The sequence below is a fragment of the Bufo gargarizans genome, unplaced genomic scaffold, assembly GCF_014858855.1.
Source record: "Bufo gargarizans isolate SCDJY-AF-19 unplaced genomic scaffold, ASM1485885v1 fragScaff_scaffold_41_pilon:::fragment_2:::debris, whole genome shotgun sequence".
Lineage (NCBI taxonomy): Eukaryota > Metazoa > Chordata > Amphibia > Anura > Bufonidae > Bufo > Bufo gargarizans.
The window spans coordinates 135,579-153,413 of NW_025334113.1; the positions used below are offsets into that span (position 1 = coordinate 135,579).

General features: G+C 42.6%; 1 protein-coding gene across 1 annotated transcript; it reads left to right on the forward strand.

Moving 5' to 3' along the window:
• The first annotated feature begins 1,698 nt into the window (after positions 1–1,698).
• Positions 1,699–16,294, forward strand: LOC122922511. Its single transcript, XM_044273126.1, has 4 exons — positions 1,699–1,750; positions 2,595–3,536; positions 15,458–15,944; positions 16,192–16,294. Exons 1-4 carry the CDS (start codon positions 1,699–1,701, stop codon positions 16,292–16,294), a joined length of 1,584 nt encoding a protein of 527 aa, XP_044129061.1.
• The last annotated feature ends 1,541 nt before the right edge of the window (positions 16,295–17,835 follow it).

Consider the following 17,835-nt stretch of genomic DNA (forward strand, 5'->3'; position numbering starts at 1 on the left):
AGCTGTCCTCACTCAACTGCATGGGCAGCAGCAACAATGCCCTGTGGCATATTATTCAGCCAGACTTGACCCCGTGGTCAGAGGTGCCCCTTTCTGCATCAAAGGTGTAGCAGTTGTACAAGCCATGCTTGATAAAGGTTCTGAGATAGTCCTGAACTACAAAGTTACAGTGACATTACGTCTATCCTCATGAAAGTACAACCCAAGAACCTTTTTGTTGCCCGCAGAGTTAGATGTGATAACTTACAAAGTGTGTGGTTTAAGGCTGGTTTCACACGGGCGTTACAGGAAAAGATGTGGGCGCGTTGCGGGAAAATGCACAATTTTTCCCCGCAAGTGCAAAGCGTTTTAATGCGTCTTGCACGCACGTGAGAAAAATCGGCATGTTTGGTACCCAGACCCGAACCCGGACTTCTTCACAGAAGCCCCGGCTTGTCTTCATTCTTCTTCTTTGAGGACCTGGGAGGAAAAGGACCTTTGGTGACATCACTGCTCTCATCACATGGTCCATCAACAATGTTATAAGGGAAAATAATAAAGATCGGGTCCCCATCCCGATCATCACCTAGCAACCATGCGTGAAAATCATTGACTTTCATTGACATAGGGTATTCATATGACGCCTGAAATGTTCAAAGATGTAATATTTTGGATCCAGCCACCCTGTTGCCTCTGTAGCAAGGGGGTAGGGAAGAGTTAGGGCACTTAAACTTTTCTTCCAGACTTCAAGATCCAGGGGAAGAGGCTGTTGTGCCTTTTCATAGGTAAATGCATTGATATCCAATTCATTCTAGTCAAGATGGATTTTCATTGCCTTTAAAAGCCATGCTCGACTATAGTTACAATTTTGTATGTCTTGAGTATGCCAAAGTAAGGTCGCACAAAGATTTCTACTCTTTAGTTTTTTATTCTTCTCATGAATGTACTGTACCAGTCTGAGAAGAGGCCTCCTTGTCTATTTATAAATTTATGACGGGAGATAAAAATAAGCTCTATGCAGCTGGTGATAATTACCTATACAATTAGGTATTTATTAATGAAGCAAAATATATAATATTCATGTATTCATTTAATGAGTCTTAGTTAGTCCTACAAGACATGTATCCAGTATATTATATATATTTCTCATTAGGAGAATATTCATCTCTAAAAGAGTGTCTGTAAAGATGTGTGTTTTGTAACAATTAATCGCATCTTTGGTATGACAGGAGGTACTGATATCTCTGTGAGAAAACAAGGCCCATTCATTCCATTTCTGGTCCATAAATCAACAGTGTGAGAAACCTTTAGAGAGACGCCTAGAGGTCTGTCTCTTATTGCTACAAATGTAAGAATTAATCCCTATAGCTTTGAATTAAAGCTTCTAAGGTCAAATGTATAAAATACGTTTTATTCAGACTTATATAAGTTAACCCTTTATACTATGATGCAAATAGCTTACACAGCAGTGCCACCTAGGTATGAATAGGTGACATTACAACAGTAGCAAAAGTGCATTCTGGGTAAGGTTATGATGTCATATTTCTTATCAATAGTTACGCCAATCCGACAATGATTGGAAAGTTCCAAACTAGGAAGGTGTGTCTAACTGATAAGTTTGTGATCATAAACCACAGAGAGAGAGAGAGAGAGAGAGAGAAAAGTGAAAGCTCTCTAGAGGGGTCTATCAAGATGAAAGCCATGGTGAGATGCGCTATGATGGACCACCCAGCTTTCCTAGGAGCAGAAGTGAGATTCCTACTAGGACTTGGTAAGAGACACAGAAAATTATATTTAATTTTATTAATACTAATTGGATAGTGTGGGTGAAATTATACCATCTAGATTGGCGAATAAATAAATTATTTGATCATCTCCATATTGAGATGTAGTCTTAGGATATTGTGAGGCTTCATTCTACCTGCAGAAGAATCAAGACTCATAATCTAGCAAAGCATTAAATGATTGCATATATATATATATATATATATATATATATATTGATAATAATATTCTTTGCCAAGCTAAGTGATGGATTCCCACAGGAAAGACTTGTTTCAAGTCCTTCCCATTTAAGATATGGTCTAGCAAGATCCTAGATCCCTGTTATTTGTCTTAATAGTCTTACCAAAGTCATATGTGTGAAAATAGTCCAGGATGGGGCGGAAGGATACAGTTATCTCTTCCAAGTTATATCCTTGGATGGATTTACCCATCTTGAAGTCATGTGATGTGTAATTGGTTAGAAGGGGGCAGAATGTATTTAGCATTCCAAATCGATGTCTAGGATTAGACATGCCTATCCTGATATCATGAGGTTTTCTCTGAACAGAAGTAATGTATATAACTTATGTTCCTACTTTGATATCCTAACCTAATAATAGCTTGGTTATATTGTGACAAGTTATTTCCACTCACGTGTTGTTAAGCTTGTAATGCTTTATATTAATTACTGAATCTATTCATTTGCATGTATTATTGTGTTTATTTACTCAAATATGTTTATTACCTTATAACTAATAAATCTGCATATTTTAATAATACCTGTGTATTATTGTATATGTTTTATGTGTGATTTTATTCTGTAATTTTAATGTTACTTTCTGTATTATTAGGTCATCTTAGCTCTCAAAAGTATATGGACACATGCTCAAATTACCATCCTAGAAGCTGGACTGACAAGAAGTTAAAGATAGAAGGGACGAAATTATGCAGAAGGAGAGGGAGAATACAAGCAAGGAGGGAGTTAATTGGAGAATATATATACGTACAAGAAAAAGAAGCAGCCTTATTTGATCTAATATTAAATACACTGTGTATTATCACTAGTAATAGATTAAAAGCTGACATCAGAGTAGATAGCCACGGACTTACCTGGTTTGACTCCTTTCTGAAAAACAGAACTCAGAGAGTCAAACTGGGCTCATTCTTTTACCCAGTCGAGAAGGTGGAGTGGGGAGTCCCTCAGGGATCTCCCCTCTCGCCATTACTCTTTAATATATATGTCCGACCTCTGCTCGCTATTCTGAAGGAGTATAACATCAGCTATGAGTCTTATGCGGACGATACACAGATCCTTTTGAGAGTATCAAAATCCGCTGATAACTACAAGCTCACGCAAGAAGGACTAAATAAGGCCAGGAACTGGCTAGCACATAACCACCTCAAACTCAACCCGACCAAGACTGAGCTTATTGCACCACATAAAACACCTGAGGCTGCCGCCCCGTCTATCTTTGGGGAAAACGTTGTCATCGCCACACAAGGAAAGAGTCTGGGGATAATCTTGGATCAAGAAATGAGCCTCTGTCCCCAGATTAAAGAAGTAATACGGAAAGCAAACTTCGCCCTATTCCTTCTAAAAAAAGCCCTACCGTTTCTCCCCAACACATGCAGACAGGTCGTGGTGGGAGCTCTAGTCAACTCCCACCTGGACTATGGTAATGCAATGTATGCGGGGCTGCCAGAGAAAGATCTGGGAGCTCTGCAACACTGTCAAAACAGGGCCATCCGGCTCATCAAGAAACTAGACTGGACAGATTCTGTCACAAAAGCACGCAGGGAACTCCACTGGCTCCCAGTGAAAGAGAGAGTGCAGTTTAAGCTGTGCTGCTTAACACACAAAGCTCTCTACAAAACAGGTCCCATCTACCTGCAAAAAAAGATAACACGTCACCATCCTCCTAGAGAACTGAGATCCACCTCAGCCTCCCTTCTGTCGGTGCCAAGAACCCGCCTCAAGACAAGGGGGGACAGACGTTTCTCAGTATTGGCCCCCAAGATCTGGAACTCCCTCCCAGAACACATTAGAACAACATCAAATTACCTGGAATTTAGGAAGTTGGTTAAGACCTGGCTTTTTGTGTAGGATGATGTAGGGGCCCACCAATATAGCCGCCGACAAGCGCTTCGATCGGATTGAGTTCCTCTAGAGCGCTATACAAGGACTTAGTAACATAACATAACATAGGGGTTGGTAATATTGAATATATTTATTCTCTAATTGTGACATTATACTGATATAAGTGTTTGCATTTGATTTGCACTTATCACTTTTCACTATACGATACTTTTTATCACATTTTATTTTTCACTCTTATTTTTCACTGGTTTTCATATATTTTTCTCACCTTGGTTCTCATACTAAAGAAATTGATATGTACAATATACGTGTTTTAATTATTTATTTATTATTGGCTATTGTGATACATTATATATTCTATATAATGGGTTTAAGTGTTATTTGTTATCATATCATTCACTCTACAATATTTATATTTTATTGTATATACGCTATCTAATAGTATTTATTTGTAATAGGCTGCAGTATTTGTTTTAATTAACCCCCATTGATATTTATATATGCGTGATGGACAGTAACTCTGCAATGCATTGATAGTGTACCTCTATGTATTAATTATGAATATAAGTGAACGGCAATGAATAGATAGCCGCAGAGTTCTTTTGCATTCCGACATGGAACGCATGAAGTAATCACGTTCTGTCAATCTCGCGGGACTTGTGGCATATACTTCTAAGAGGAGGAAAAGGTGTGGGTTTGGATTGGATGAGATGCGTTCCACGGTGGACCGCATGCTGGATATCCAATCCGGCAAATGCGGCCTTCCATGGAGCGCCTCGCATCCATCCACCCTCTAGGATGGTTATACTGGATTCTGTCTCAATCAACATCTCTCTCCTGTTTTTTTGCCCCCCTCTGCCTTGTTCCGCTTGCATGTATGAATGATGTGAGGGGTATGGTGTCCGGACACTGGAGGAACCGGTAGTGAGTTGGTGCGTTCCAAGCTGGAACACACCACACTTCCTGTTTCCGATTTGGGCGTGTGTTTGTTCTCATGTGTTTCCAATTGACCTAATCTACAGACTATATATGATCAGTGAATACACACCACTAGTATCCCTTGAGAAAGCGACTGCGAAACACGTGTCGGGATCCAGGACTGTCTTGGTCTGTATTTTTTACTGCATTCTTCTCCTGCATTTGATCTGTATTTTGTGGCACTATGCACTTTATGTATTAACTTTAGGGCTGGGGCTTATTGTTACCCATAGCCTGGGAGACTATTTTCTAGTTATATGTATTATAAGTGACAGACCTGTGGATATTTTTCCTGTGTGACTAATGCTGCCAATATATATGGATTTCAACAAATGTTTTAAATTAGTATATGTTCAATAAAACTTGGTATTCTATATTATGCAATTTGCTGTCCTTGTGTCAGTTTTGGGTATCTATTTGAAGCTATTTCGAACAGCTCCATACCGGCCGTTCCCTTCGCTCTGCGATTTTGGTGTATTGTATAACGTAGGACTACATTTTATCATTAATGTCATCTCACGTCAAAAGAACTTGACTGATGTGAATTGTATCGATTAGCTTGTCTACAATTCACCAGGTCATGATTTTAAGAATTTATGACAAATTTTATACATTTTATTTTTTTATGATTAATTATTTTTATGACCATAATTAATAATTCTTAATGGAAATATTACTTCCCGACAAGGCTCATGACTGTTTGCAGAAAAATGTCACAAGGGACAGCGGGATTTGGTAAATCAGCTATTAGATAATCCAGATCATGTGCTCTTTGTGGATGGATCGAGGTATGGCCAGGACGGCAGTTACTACAGAGGTTGGGCAGTGGTGATTAAACCTGACACTAAAAAGCACCTTATCACCACACATGTCTGCCCAAGAAGCAGAGCTAAGGGCCTCTGGAGATGGCTTGCAGATATGCAGATGGAAAAGCCGCCAACATTTACGCTGATTCTAGGTACAGCCCATGCCTATGGGCCCATTTGGAAGGCCAGAGACTTCCTGACCGCTTCAGGAAAACCCATCAAAATGGGGAAGCAGTGAGTTTTTTTTTATAGAAGCCCTCATGTTGCCAACTTGAGTGGCGGTGATAAAAAAACAAAGGTTGCTGTAAAACAGACTCGGAGGAGGCAAAGGGAAAAGCCAAGGCAGATCAGGCGGCAAAAATGGCTGCCAAATTGCCTAGGCAGACCCCTGCCTTAAGTGGCCACAGCTGAGGTCCCTGAAATAACTCCTCCTGTCTCGCTGGAAGTTCTTAAGACCTTACAGAACCAGGTGGGAAAGGGATCGGTGGATGGATAAGGGGGGACTACAAATGAGGAAGGCCTAACAGTTCCAAGGGAAACTCTGCCTTCCCAGGTCCCTCTAATCCACGATGGCACCGGCAACCCATGGAGTGATGCACCAGTCAGAAGCTGCTGTGTGTATTTTAGTAATTTTAGCGCATGGTACGCCCCAGGGTTTAGCACTGTAGCAGTTAGATATACTCAAGAATGTATGATTTTTGCCCAGAACAACGTGAGACAAGGTGATTAAGGTATCCCAGGAACACACATCTTGCTTTTTGTATCTGTTTCAACGCCTGCAGACTACCTTCAGCTACCCAAATTGGGCATGTATGAATATGTATTGGTGTGTGATGACTTGTTTTCAGGATGGCCAGAAGCATACCCGGTAGCAAAGACCACAGCAAAGAAGATTATAGCCAAGTTTGTATGCAGTTATGGGGTACCTGAGACCATTGAAAGCGACACAGGTGTTCCCTTCACAGGTGAAGTGATGCAGAAGGCCTTATTCCCTATAAGGTCCTTAGTGGGTCAGGCCCAGGACAGGATTATATTTCCCACAGTGGCTCCAGATGCAACATAATTGTCTGACAGATTATGTGATCAGCTTGCACAAGCATTTTCCTAAAATACATTCTCGAGTTTTTGCTTCACTTCCAGATGTTGATAAAGCACCAGGAACCCACCCACTTGTGTCTGGAGATTGGGTGGTGGTAAAAAGACATGTTAGAAAAGTCCTGTCCTCAAATCCTGGTTTGATGGTCCATTCCAAGTATTCTTGACCACAAGCACATCAGTGAAGCTTGAAGGAAAGCCTATTTCGAGTCATTTCAAGAAAGTATTGTCGGGAGACTTGAAAGGATGTGTCTTGTTCCCCCTTGTGTGACTGCTGATCCTGACTAAAAGAATATGGATTCTTATTGAGATAGTAAAAATAGGTTTCTGGGCAGGTGACGAGGTGTGCAAAAGGAAGAACAAAGTTGTTACAGTCCAATACTTCTAGCCCAGTGACCCATTACTAGTATAGCCCAAAGACTCCCAGTATTGATAGTTCTTATGCTCACACTAATCAATGACCAGGTCATGAATGCCCTAAAAGGACTAACTTCCTATTCCTGAATTTTATCTTTAATTCTGCTATTTGCGTTAATTGTTTGTTGTGTCATCCCCTACATTAGGAGGTTTTTGTTCAAAGTCGTAGCTGAGGCTACCCTGGAGATGCTCATTGGAGACCTCCATAAGGATGGGAGACCTCCGTGAGGATGGGAGACAAGGTCCACTTCGTTCTGTTGGTGTGTCCCCCCCCCCCCCCCCTCACACGAAGCCACCTGGAGATCATCAACCATAGGGACTGACATCTGACTTTCCCATGCTAAGTCCAGTGTCATGGGAGGCTCTACACTAGGCTAGGTTGTCATGGAAGCTGGTGAAGAGTATTCGAAACATGGGGACAGGTGTTCTAGGCTTTCGTTAGGGAAAGAATGAGGTCCTGATAGAGCTGTGGACTACATTCTTTGAATTCAGCTAAGAAAGCTCCCACATACTTTAGCTCTCAGACAACACCTTATCTTCTCAAGAGCACAAAGGTTCCATCCTACCCAAGAGAACACGCCTCCTTGCTACGTCATATATGCTTTTTCTGCTGTTAGAGAACTCCATTACAAGATGGCGCCTGTAGTTAGATATTTACATAGTTCCGATACCACAGTTAGTAAAACATTGCACAATAGGCAGATACCAAATGTTATCTCTTGTCTTATTTTCATATCTCAGCCAACGTAACAATGCCACATGCCTTGGGTGGGGGGGGGGGGGGGTTGCCTCTCTGATGACTATATAAACTGCTGTACTTCCTGGCAGTTTATAGGGGCATCTTTATCAGGCTACTCTGAACTCACTTTTACTAGCTTAAGTCCTCCCTCCCTAGAAAGGGCTGGAATGGAACAAGAAGGTTCCTCTCCAGGGAAAGTAACTCTGTCACTGTTTCCATCTGCTGGTGAACCAGGCACATTACACTTTAACAGTAATTAGAAAGGAAATATGAAGACACATTTTGCAGGACATGAAGTAAATACATATGATGACACAGGATCAACCATAGGAGATGGTGGGGGGGGGGGGGGTGGAGAGACAAAGAGTGGTAATGCCCTCTTGCGGGGCGTTACACTTATTGCATTTTGAAGAAGACTTGCGCCTCTGATGAACCAGCAGTCTATAAGAAGAATTCACTGCTTGCTGCTCTAGTACCACTTCCTCCTGGGGGAACCCCAATCTCTGCAGACATCAGAGGAACAATGTTCAGATCACACTAGAGGGACCTAATGCACAGACTTTTTTTTACAGAATTTCTGCTCCATAGAGAAATAGTTCCCTGAAAGGGAAGGAGAAGTTATGCGCATCTATAGTCAGGATGCTGGGAAGCAGATGATGGCGCATATTGCACAACCAGTTATGTTACTTCCCCTTTTTCTTCTAGGGAGTCTCACCATCTACAAAAGAACATAAGAAATTATCAGCACACTGACAATCTACAGGCCACCGACGCATAAGAGCATACACCGGAATAACCAGAGCATGGTGTGCAATATACCTATAGGCAAACGTCTGACTGTACTGCTAGTCAGGACTATACATTACTAAAACTAACTACTGCATACATTGTACAGGCTGCAATAATCCATTACTAGACCCTACATACACAGAAAAGGCCACAGCTGTCTCATAGGACGCAGAGACAGCTGATTGTAATGATGAAGCAGGCCGCTCCCTTTTTCACCATGTAGCTCAGCTGCCAGCACTCCACACAGGGCCAGTGCAAGTATTTTTGCCAACACAAGCGAAGCTTCATTTTGGCGCAAAATGTGGCTCACCTGGCCCCTGGTCCCATCTGCAGCAGCTGGTTTCTTCTCTGTGTGGTCCTGGTATCTTCTCTTTGCTTCAGACAATCGCTGGTTTGAGGACCGCATTTTTCGCCCTCTAAGACGCACAGGCCCATAAAACGCAACTAGGATTTAGAGGAGAATAATAAGAAAAAAATATTTTCCATTGCACCTCAGGTCAGACCAGCAATCAGACCCCCAATGCCTCAGATCAGCCCATGTCATCAGTCAATCAGCCCCCCATGTCAGCCATCATACCCCCAAGTCAGCCATCATGCCCCCAAATCAGCCATCCTGCCCCTATGTCAGCCATCATGCCCCCAATGTCAGCCATCATGCCCCCAATGTCAGCCATCATGCGCATATGTCAGCCATCATGCCCCCATGTCAGCCATCATGCCCCCATGTCAGCCATCATGCCCATATTTCAGCCATCATGCCCATATTTCAGCCATCATGCCCATATCTCAGCCATCATGCCCATATTTCAGCCATCATGCCCATGTCAGCCATCATGCTCCCCCATGTCAGCCATCATGCCCCCCATGTCAGCCATCATGCCCCCCATGTCAGCCATCATTCCCCCCCATGTCAGCCATCAGCACAAATAAAAAAAAAACAAAAAAAAACGTACCTCTCCTGCTCCTGGACGCCGCCACTCCTCACCACCAGCTGGCACAAAGGGGGAATAATTACTATGTGGGGGCTTTAGGAGAATATGTGTGTATAATTATGTTTTGGGCAGAGTTAGAGGCCTATTATGAAAAAATTTGCAGCGGAGCATGTCCCTCTATTTATGTAAGTGTACCTTATGTTGCATATAAAAAGAGTCTCATTTCTACTCCACTCCAGGGCTGGCGTACTATTCTGCCTCTGTTTTTAGTGGCGAGTTCTACCAAATTTTGCCTACTTTCATGGAGACGTGCGCCTAATTGCAGCTCACTTGTGCCACATTTTCATGCGCATGCTAATTAGACCTGTCTTAGTGAATATGTACCTGTCATATTGATAAAGAACCACTAGAGGTCAGACTAACAGCAATACGCCTATTTGTAAAAGAAAGTTGCAATTTCCAGCTCACCATAAACGAGGATGCACGGGAGAAGACCGGACCAGTCTTCTGAGTAATGTACAAAAAAGAGAGAGTTCCAGCATCCAAACTTCAAAAGGTTGCTTCGTCTTTATTCAGATTCATAATATGAATACATCCAGTGTGCACCTTCACCCACCACTGTGGCCGGTTAACATATTTTGAACTTTTAAGTTCTTAATCATAACCTAGTGGAGTGCTCGTACCCGTATAAAAGGACCCCACCCTCAATCATGGGGGTGGGTAGGGAGATCTAAACTCCCGGGGGCGAGCCTTCCACAACCAATACACCTATCACCATATGTCACAAACACTGCTATTTCCAGCATAAAACACATGGCAATATTAAAATATTCCTCTGCAAGGTGGCAGCATATACAAATCCAACACTTGTTCAGAACCTTATTTAAGGATAAGAAGGTATCTACTCCGACACTGTTTGAACGTCTTTGTAAACTTTCCACCTCCACCAGGGGTCTTATATCAGACATATACGTTCTTCTTTCAACCCCAGAACCCCCAAAGGTCATGCGACATGCATATATGTCTAAATGGGAGAGATACCTAGAGAAAGAAATATCGCCGAGCGACTGGCAGCTTATATGGCGGAGAGCAGCAATGTCATCTACCTGTGTGACCTATAGAGAAAATGCTTATAAGCTTCTGATGTTTTGGTATCATACACCTCAGATGCTTAGACACTTGAATCCTACTATCTCTGATGCTTGCTGGCGGTGTGACTCAAGCCGAGGGTCATTATTTAAAATTTTTTGGGACTGCCATGTCATCTTTCCTTTATGGAGAGAGGCCCAGCAACTTCTATTGCAAATTACTAATATAAAATTCACACTGGATCCGTATATGTTTTTACTGAACATGCCCCCAGTAGTAGTAAAGAAACACATGCTTTGCTTGGTATTACACATATTGTCGGCTACTAGACGCCTTATAGCTAAATACTGGAAGAGACGTGACGTGCCAACTAGGTCTGACCTGTTCTCCAGTGTTATGGAGGTTAGACGTATGGAATATCTTTCTGCACTTATCAATAATTCTATGGATAATTTTCATAAGGTATGGCAGTCTTGGGACATGCTCACAGAGACAGCTGAATAGTTTCCTTCCTACCGCCCCCCCCCCAGCCTTCTGTCTACCCTCTTGTGTCTTGTCCTGTCCTATGTTCATGATACTGATACTGTTTTTTACATTACGGCTGCTTAGAAGTAGGCAGTTATTGCTCAGTTATGTCATTACCCGACTTGTAATTGATAAAACTGGAATTATTTGTTCTGCATTTATGTGGCTTATTGGAATCGTTAAAGCCTGTATATTTACTGCTCTCTTGATGTCTGGCGGATTCCTTATGAAACTGTGTATGTTTCTTCTACTTTTATATATACTTTAATAAAAATACAATTATTTAAAAAAAAATATTCCTCTGCAGATCCTTGTAGTATCAGGGTTATTAACTGAACAGCTTAAGAGCTGAGGAATAAACAAAAAACATTCCTACAGAGAAGAGAAAACAGTAAAAATAATGAATATAAAGACAGCCCGAATCCAGTGTCATAATAGTAACTTGGATGGAAAATTATCTTATCGCTGAGACATATCTGATTATTACAATGTTTGCCAGACCGTTGGTATCTTAAATAAAATACAATTTAAATTATATATGTTGCAATATCACCTCTTAACCTTCTATTGGTAGCAATACATAAGCTCCTTACTTACGCATATTGAGGCCCTTCGGATACCGGGTATCTAATCTAAAGATCCAAAAGGCTTCCCGCAATAGAATCTTATTTCTGATGTCACCACCTCTAGGGGAGGGGATAACCTTCTCGATGGCATATGCACACAAACTGGCCACATTTCTATTAGGTTCTTTGATAAAGTGACTGGCAACACTTGAGATACTTGTTGCCATAGGGTTGGCAATATAGTTCAGATGTTCCCGCAACCTGGCCTTAAATTGTCTGCAAGTACTCCCCACATACATAACATCGCAACTAGTGCACTTGATCAGGTAAATAACACCTACACTGTTGCAATTGATATAGCTCTTGATAGAAAAATGTTCCGTATGTGTAGAATTTTCAAACACTGTGTTAGATTGTACATAATTACAGGACTTGCAGGGATGACCCCCGCTCCTGGTAAAACCTTGATGTCTAAGCCAGGTGGATTTGGATTTAACAGTGGGAAAAGCACGTAAGGAGAGTGTCAATTCATTGGCCAGGTTGCTAGGACGTCTTGAAACAATCCTGCAGCCATCCCTCAAAGAGTTAAACAAAAATTGGCCCTCATATAAGATCGGAATGCACCTCTGTATAGCCCGTTTAATCGCCGCAAATTGTCTACTAACATTGAGGACAAGTGTGGGTTTATCACAGAAATTTGCTTATTTTTTATTTCAGTACCCTCTGCCTGAATGTTTGAACAGAAGGTCTGTTCTAGTCCTCTTCTTAACTATCTGGGCGGCCCTAGTCAGCATCCAGTTTGGGTATCCCCTCCGTTTCATTCTATCCCAAATTACTGCACATTCTCTTAGGAAGGAAGCATCCATGCTGCAGTTCCTGCGTGGGTATGCGCGGGGTGGTGGCTATCAGCTCTGAGAAGGGTGTTGCCGGAGACCTCCTTACGGAAGGTCTCTGTCATAATAGTTTGGTTAGGTATTCCAGTTAACTTCAGGTCAAGAAAACAGATCAAGGATGCATCAAACCGGGGAGTTATAATTGTAAATTATATGGATTGTCATTTATATATGCCATGAAGTCTTGTATGGCAGACACATTGCGGCCCCAAATGAGGAGCAAATCATCGATGTATCTGCCATACCAGACCACGGTACCTGCAAAAGGAATATTCTCTGAAAATATAAATTGCTCCTCCCAGTAAGCCATAGTAAGATTGGCAAGGGATGGCGAATATTTGGCCCCCATATCTGATCTGTAAAAAAAACTTGTTAATAAAGCTGAAGTAATTGGAAGTCATGAGCAGTGTTGTCACCTCCACAATATAGTCCACAAAATCTGTCGAGTGGCAACTATATCTGTGCAGGTGATATTCCAGTGCCAGAAGAGCTATGTTGTGCGGGATAGAGAGAGACCACATCGAGGGTGAGCCAGATGTACTCATATCTCCAGGATTTGTCATAGAAAGCCCTCAGAACATCCGATGTGTCCATGATAAAACCCGGTAGTCTCCTTACTAAGGGTTGGAGAATGGCATCTAACCACTCCCCTAATCTTTCAAATAACGACCCAATACCCGACACTATGGGGCGGATGGGGGGGGGGTATCTTTTTTTTTGTGTGTCTTAGGAAGAGCATGTATGAAAATTATATTCTTTTTCATTAATGAAACCGGTATCTCTACCTTTATCCAACAAGGACAAATATGGCTTTTTAAATTTATCTGTAGGGTTGTCCTCTAATCTTCTGTATGTGGAAAAGTCAGACAGCATGACCATCATCTGCTTAAAATATACATCTTTGTCCATGACTACCACAGACCCCCCCCCCCATTGTCCGCCATCTTGATTACTAGGTCTGAACATTCCCATAGCTGTTTTAAAGCCTCCTCCTGCCGTCTAGTGAGATTCTCATACCTCTGTTTCTGATTAACCTGGAGAATGTGGATCTCAGTGAGTTCCCTTTCTAATGTTTCTACAAAGGTATCCATGCTAGGAACCCGAGACTTCACGGGATAATACCTAGCATTTCTGGTTTTAAATTCCTGACTATCAACTTTAGCATCAAACATTTGATTTTCTCTTTGTAAACTCTCTAGGCAAACAAGTGAACATTGTTCCTCGAAGGAAAGACCGGTAAAGACATTGTAAACTGACCCCCGGGGTTTCTCATTGTCATCCCCGTCATCACATGATGTTATAGAACTATCGGAGAAATGTCTCCTCAGAGTCAGATTACGAACAAACAATCTAAAATTGTAGAAAAAAGGTCAAAGTCCATTGCTGGTACAAAGTTTAACCCAAGGGACAAGACATCAAGCTGGTCCTCCGTTAATACCATTTGCGATAAATTGATTACATCATATATAGGGACATCATGTGAACAAGGTCCTATGTCTTTCGATGTCTGGTCGACATTGTATGCGGTTTTCTTACTGTGTTTTCTATCTGCCCTTCTTGTCCGTTTTTGGAGTTGAGCCCCCATGTCTTTGTCTGTTTCTGGACTTTTTATAGTAAGAGGGCTTGTTTTGCAGAGACATATGATCCCCCTTATTTTTATCAGCATCTTCAATGGAGTCCTGAGAATCACTTGTACCTTCTGTGACTTCCAGATCTGATGAATTAAAGCTCATTTTGTGGGCTGTCCTGGGCCTTCTCTGGGACCAGTTTGATTGTTTTTAATTTTTTAGTATGGATTTCGGGGTGTGTGGTAAATTCTCACGCCTACCCCACTCATATATCTGGTCATTATTATAGTCAAAAAGATCCCGTTTATTTTGTTTGACCTCCATTATAGTTTCCTCTATATTTTTCAGAGTATTGGATGTTTTATCCTGCAATTCTTGGAATTGCTGCAAGTCCTCATATTTTAACAGGTACGGCAAGCCTCAATTTCCTGTTGGATTGAGTCGAGTTTCTCCCCCTCCTGTTCAATTATAAGTGCCATTAGCTGGAGTGAACATTCAGATAGGATACCGTTCCATTTGAAAACAAATGATTCCGAGAACACAGTTGTGGGAATTTTTTTGATTAGAAGTCCCCTCGGTATCATGGACTTCTTAACATATTTATTAAGTGTGGTAAAATCCCACCACAGTCTCATTTCATGCGTGAGGAGCTTTTCCAGCTCTTGCATTTTAGTTTGCATATATAGCTGATGTTGGAAGGTTTGGTCCTGGGTAGAAAACACACGGTCCGGGGGCGTGGCCTACCGCAGCATGGAGTAGGACGCGTGTTACATCGTTCCTGACAGAATCCTGAAGTTTAGCCTTGTTCTCGACCAGCCAGGTGAGGTAAGTGGCTCGCTTTGTTTCGCGGACTGCAGCTTCACCCTCTGCTCCTGTGTTCGGAGCCAGAAATCATGCCGAAGCGGGGGAAAAGCGGCGCCCGTATGGAGAAGGTGGAGGCTGGCCAAGATGGCACCGGATCAGTGGAGGAAGACAGCGTGCAATTGTTGAACGGCACGAGCATAGTGGCGCGCCTCAGTAGATATGCCAGGGTGCCGGGCAGAACCCCGGAGCGCTCACAAGCTGTTGCAGGGGCAGGGGCACTGGTGACCGGAGCTCTGGGTCCCTCATTAACGCTCAGGGCTGTGCAGATATCCCTTCTGGGCCCTCCTCTGAGAGAAAAATCCTACATTAAAAGATGTTCTTAAAGCAGTAGCCTGATGCAACACCTCGCTTAAAGCTCTTCACTTACAAGTGGGCAGTTTGAGAGAAGATATAGTGCTGATCAGACATGTTGTTCACAAGATAAATCAAAGAACCTTAGAGGTTGAGAAAAGAGTCTCTGTATTAGAAGATGATACCAAACCCCTTAAGATGGCAGCTAAGAGGGCGGCGGGAGACGTGGCTTCTTTGTTTGCAAAAACAGATGATTTAGAGAACCGCTCGCGGCGCAATAATATAAGAATTGTGGGGATCCCGGAAGAAACGGAGGGGACAAATGCCACAGAATTTATAGAAAAATGGTTATTTCAACTTTTCCAGGACAAAGGACTGTCCGCGTTGTATGCTGTGGAAAGAGCACACAGGGTGCCCACAAGACCCTTACCCCCTGGCAGACCGCCAAGACCTATTCTGGCCAAAATGGACAATGTAGATATGGTCCTAAATGGTAGTAAAATCTCCATCTTCCCAGATTATTCTGCTGAGGTACAGAAGAAGCAAACAAGGTTCTTGGATGTCAAGAGATGGCTCCAATCCTTAGCGGTTCAAGTATTCTATGCTATTCCCTGCAAAGTTAAGAGTAGTAGCTCTGGGTTCTACTAGATTCTTTGAAGATCCGGAGGAAGCGTCGAACTGGTTAGACTGCCATGAAAAACAACTGAGGCTGCAAGACAAGAATGGTTGAAGAGAGGGTGTCGAGTTTTATGATAACACTATGTTATATGTTGCTTCTATATTATTTCTCTTTTTCAGGTGTCGGGAACTGAAGGACTCTTTCAGCAGCAGTAGCTTCCCCGGCTGGGACTTTATAAGAATGAGGTTCCTGTCGTTTCTCCTGACACAGAAGTTTAGTTAGAGTGCGCCAAGAGTGTTCTACGATAAGTTTGTGATTTATATTTTGTTTACAGTTGGGTTATACCTTGCTGAGTTTACTCATATTATTTCACAGGGTAGGAATGTTTGTTACAAGCTGCCCTAAGAGAGTACAGGTTTAGAGTAATTCCTTATGGAGTGATTCCACTATGGGGAATGGGGGGGGGGGGGGGGGGTTGGGGAGGGAGGGGTTCTCACCATGACATGACTGCTAATATTGGGCCACATTGTTCTCCACCTCCTGTGGAACAGTGGCATTGTATTTTACAGTCCATTTTAATGTTTATTGCTATGCTTTTATGTGTATTTTTCCCTGTTATGTGTGTATCAGGCCTATCAGGGTGTAGTTCCTCTTCCTAGATAGTAGAGAGAGCTAGGGAACCCCTAATATATATAGTCAGGTCCTGTTCAGGGTCAGTAGTCTGTGTAGAGTCAGGAGTCTGTGTACAGCCAGAGGAGAGTGTGCACTTTAGCCAGAAAGGAGCTGAAGGCCACCTCCTGACATGCAGCTAGACAGCCCAGGCTTCTAGTTGTCACCAGGGGAAGAGTTTACCTCCTGAGAAACCTGCAGTTCCCACAAAGTGCAGAGTAGAGCAGAAGTTGTTTCCAGCTAAACCAGAGAGCTGAAGGGCAAAGGATTTACTTAATGCAAGGATATATATATACCTGAGGAAGTTTTGGTGACCAAGGATAAAGCCATCCATAGGGCATACGGGCCTTGGGATTAAGACAGACAGGAGTTCTGAGGAATAGTGCACAGGATTTCTGAGGAAAAGTGCAGCCTGATCTGTAAGTGTTTTAACCCTCTGAGTTTATTGCAAGAACATTGTGCCTGCCATTTGTAAAAGCCTGCTTATTATTGCTACTGCCATGTGGAACTGAACCTAGACTGTACATAATTGACTGTTTCCAGTAAAAGGAAGTTTTGGTTCACCACAACATCGTGTTCCTCAATTACTCCTATTATAAATCGGTGTGCCACCGTTACCGGCACTGGCGTCACGAATCTTAAAGGGACCTTGCCCCCGGCACATTAAACACCTGCAACATCCAGGGCACCTCATCTACCATCAGGCCTGGTCCCTATACACTGAGAGTGCCCCAGAGGACCCCTGTGCCAGCCTCTCCATCACTGCTGTACGCCTGCCCAGGGTCTTTCAAGAAACTGTGAGTAACCTAGAGCAACCCTCGTTTGCCTAAGTAACCGTGACCTCACCATCGCTATACCCTGCAAGGCTGCGTACTGCACTGTTAGTTATGATATTAGTCAGGTTTTGCAAGTACCTTATGTAATACTATTAATGGGAGGTCGGGGTTACACTTCTACTCTATTACTATTCTATGTCACGTAAGATGAATGTGCTCAGCTGGAATGTGAGAGGGCATGGCTGAGTTGAAGAAGCATCACAGTATTTTTGACTAGTTATCTCGATTTCAGCCAGCTATATGCTGTCTTCAAGAAACACATCTGACCTCAGATACTATCCACTGGCTTAGAAAGAAATGGGTGGGTTATGCAGCACA

Excerpts from the sequence above, each read along its gene's own strand:
- LOC122922511 (XM_044273126.1), top strand. The coding sequence starts at position 1,699 with ATGGACCACCCAGCTTTCCTAGGAGCAGAAGTGAGATTCCTACTAGGA. Across the intron at positions 3,537-15,457 it reads AGATTCTGTCACAAAAGCAC|CTCTTCACTTACAAGTGGGC; the intron begins GCAGGGAACTCC and ends CCTCGCTTAAAG. Across the intron at positions 15,945-16,191 it reads GTACAGAAGAAGCAAACAAG|GTGTCGGGAACTGAAGGACT; the intron begins GTTCTTGGATGT and ends TCTCTTTTTCAG.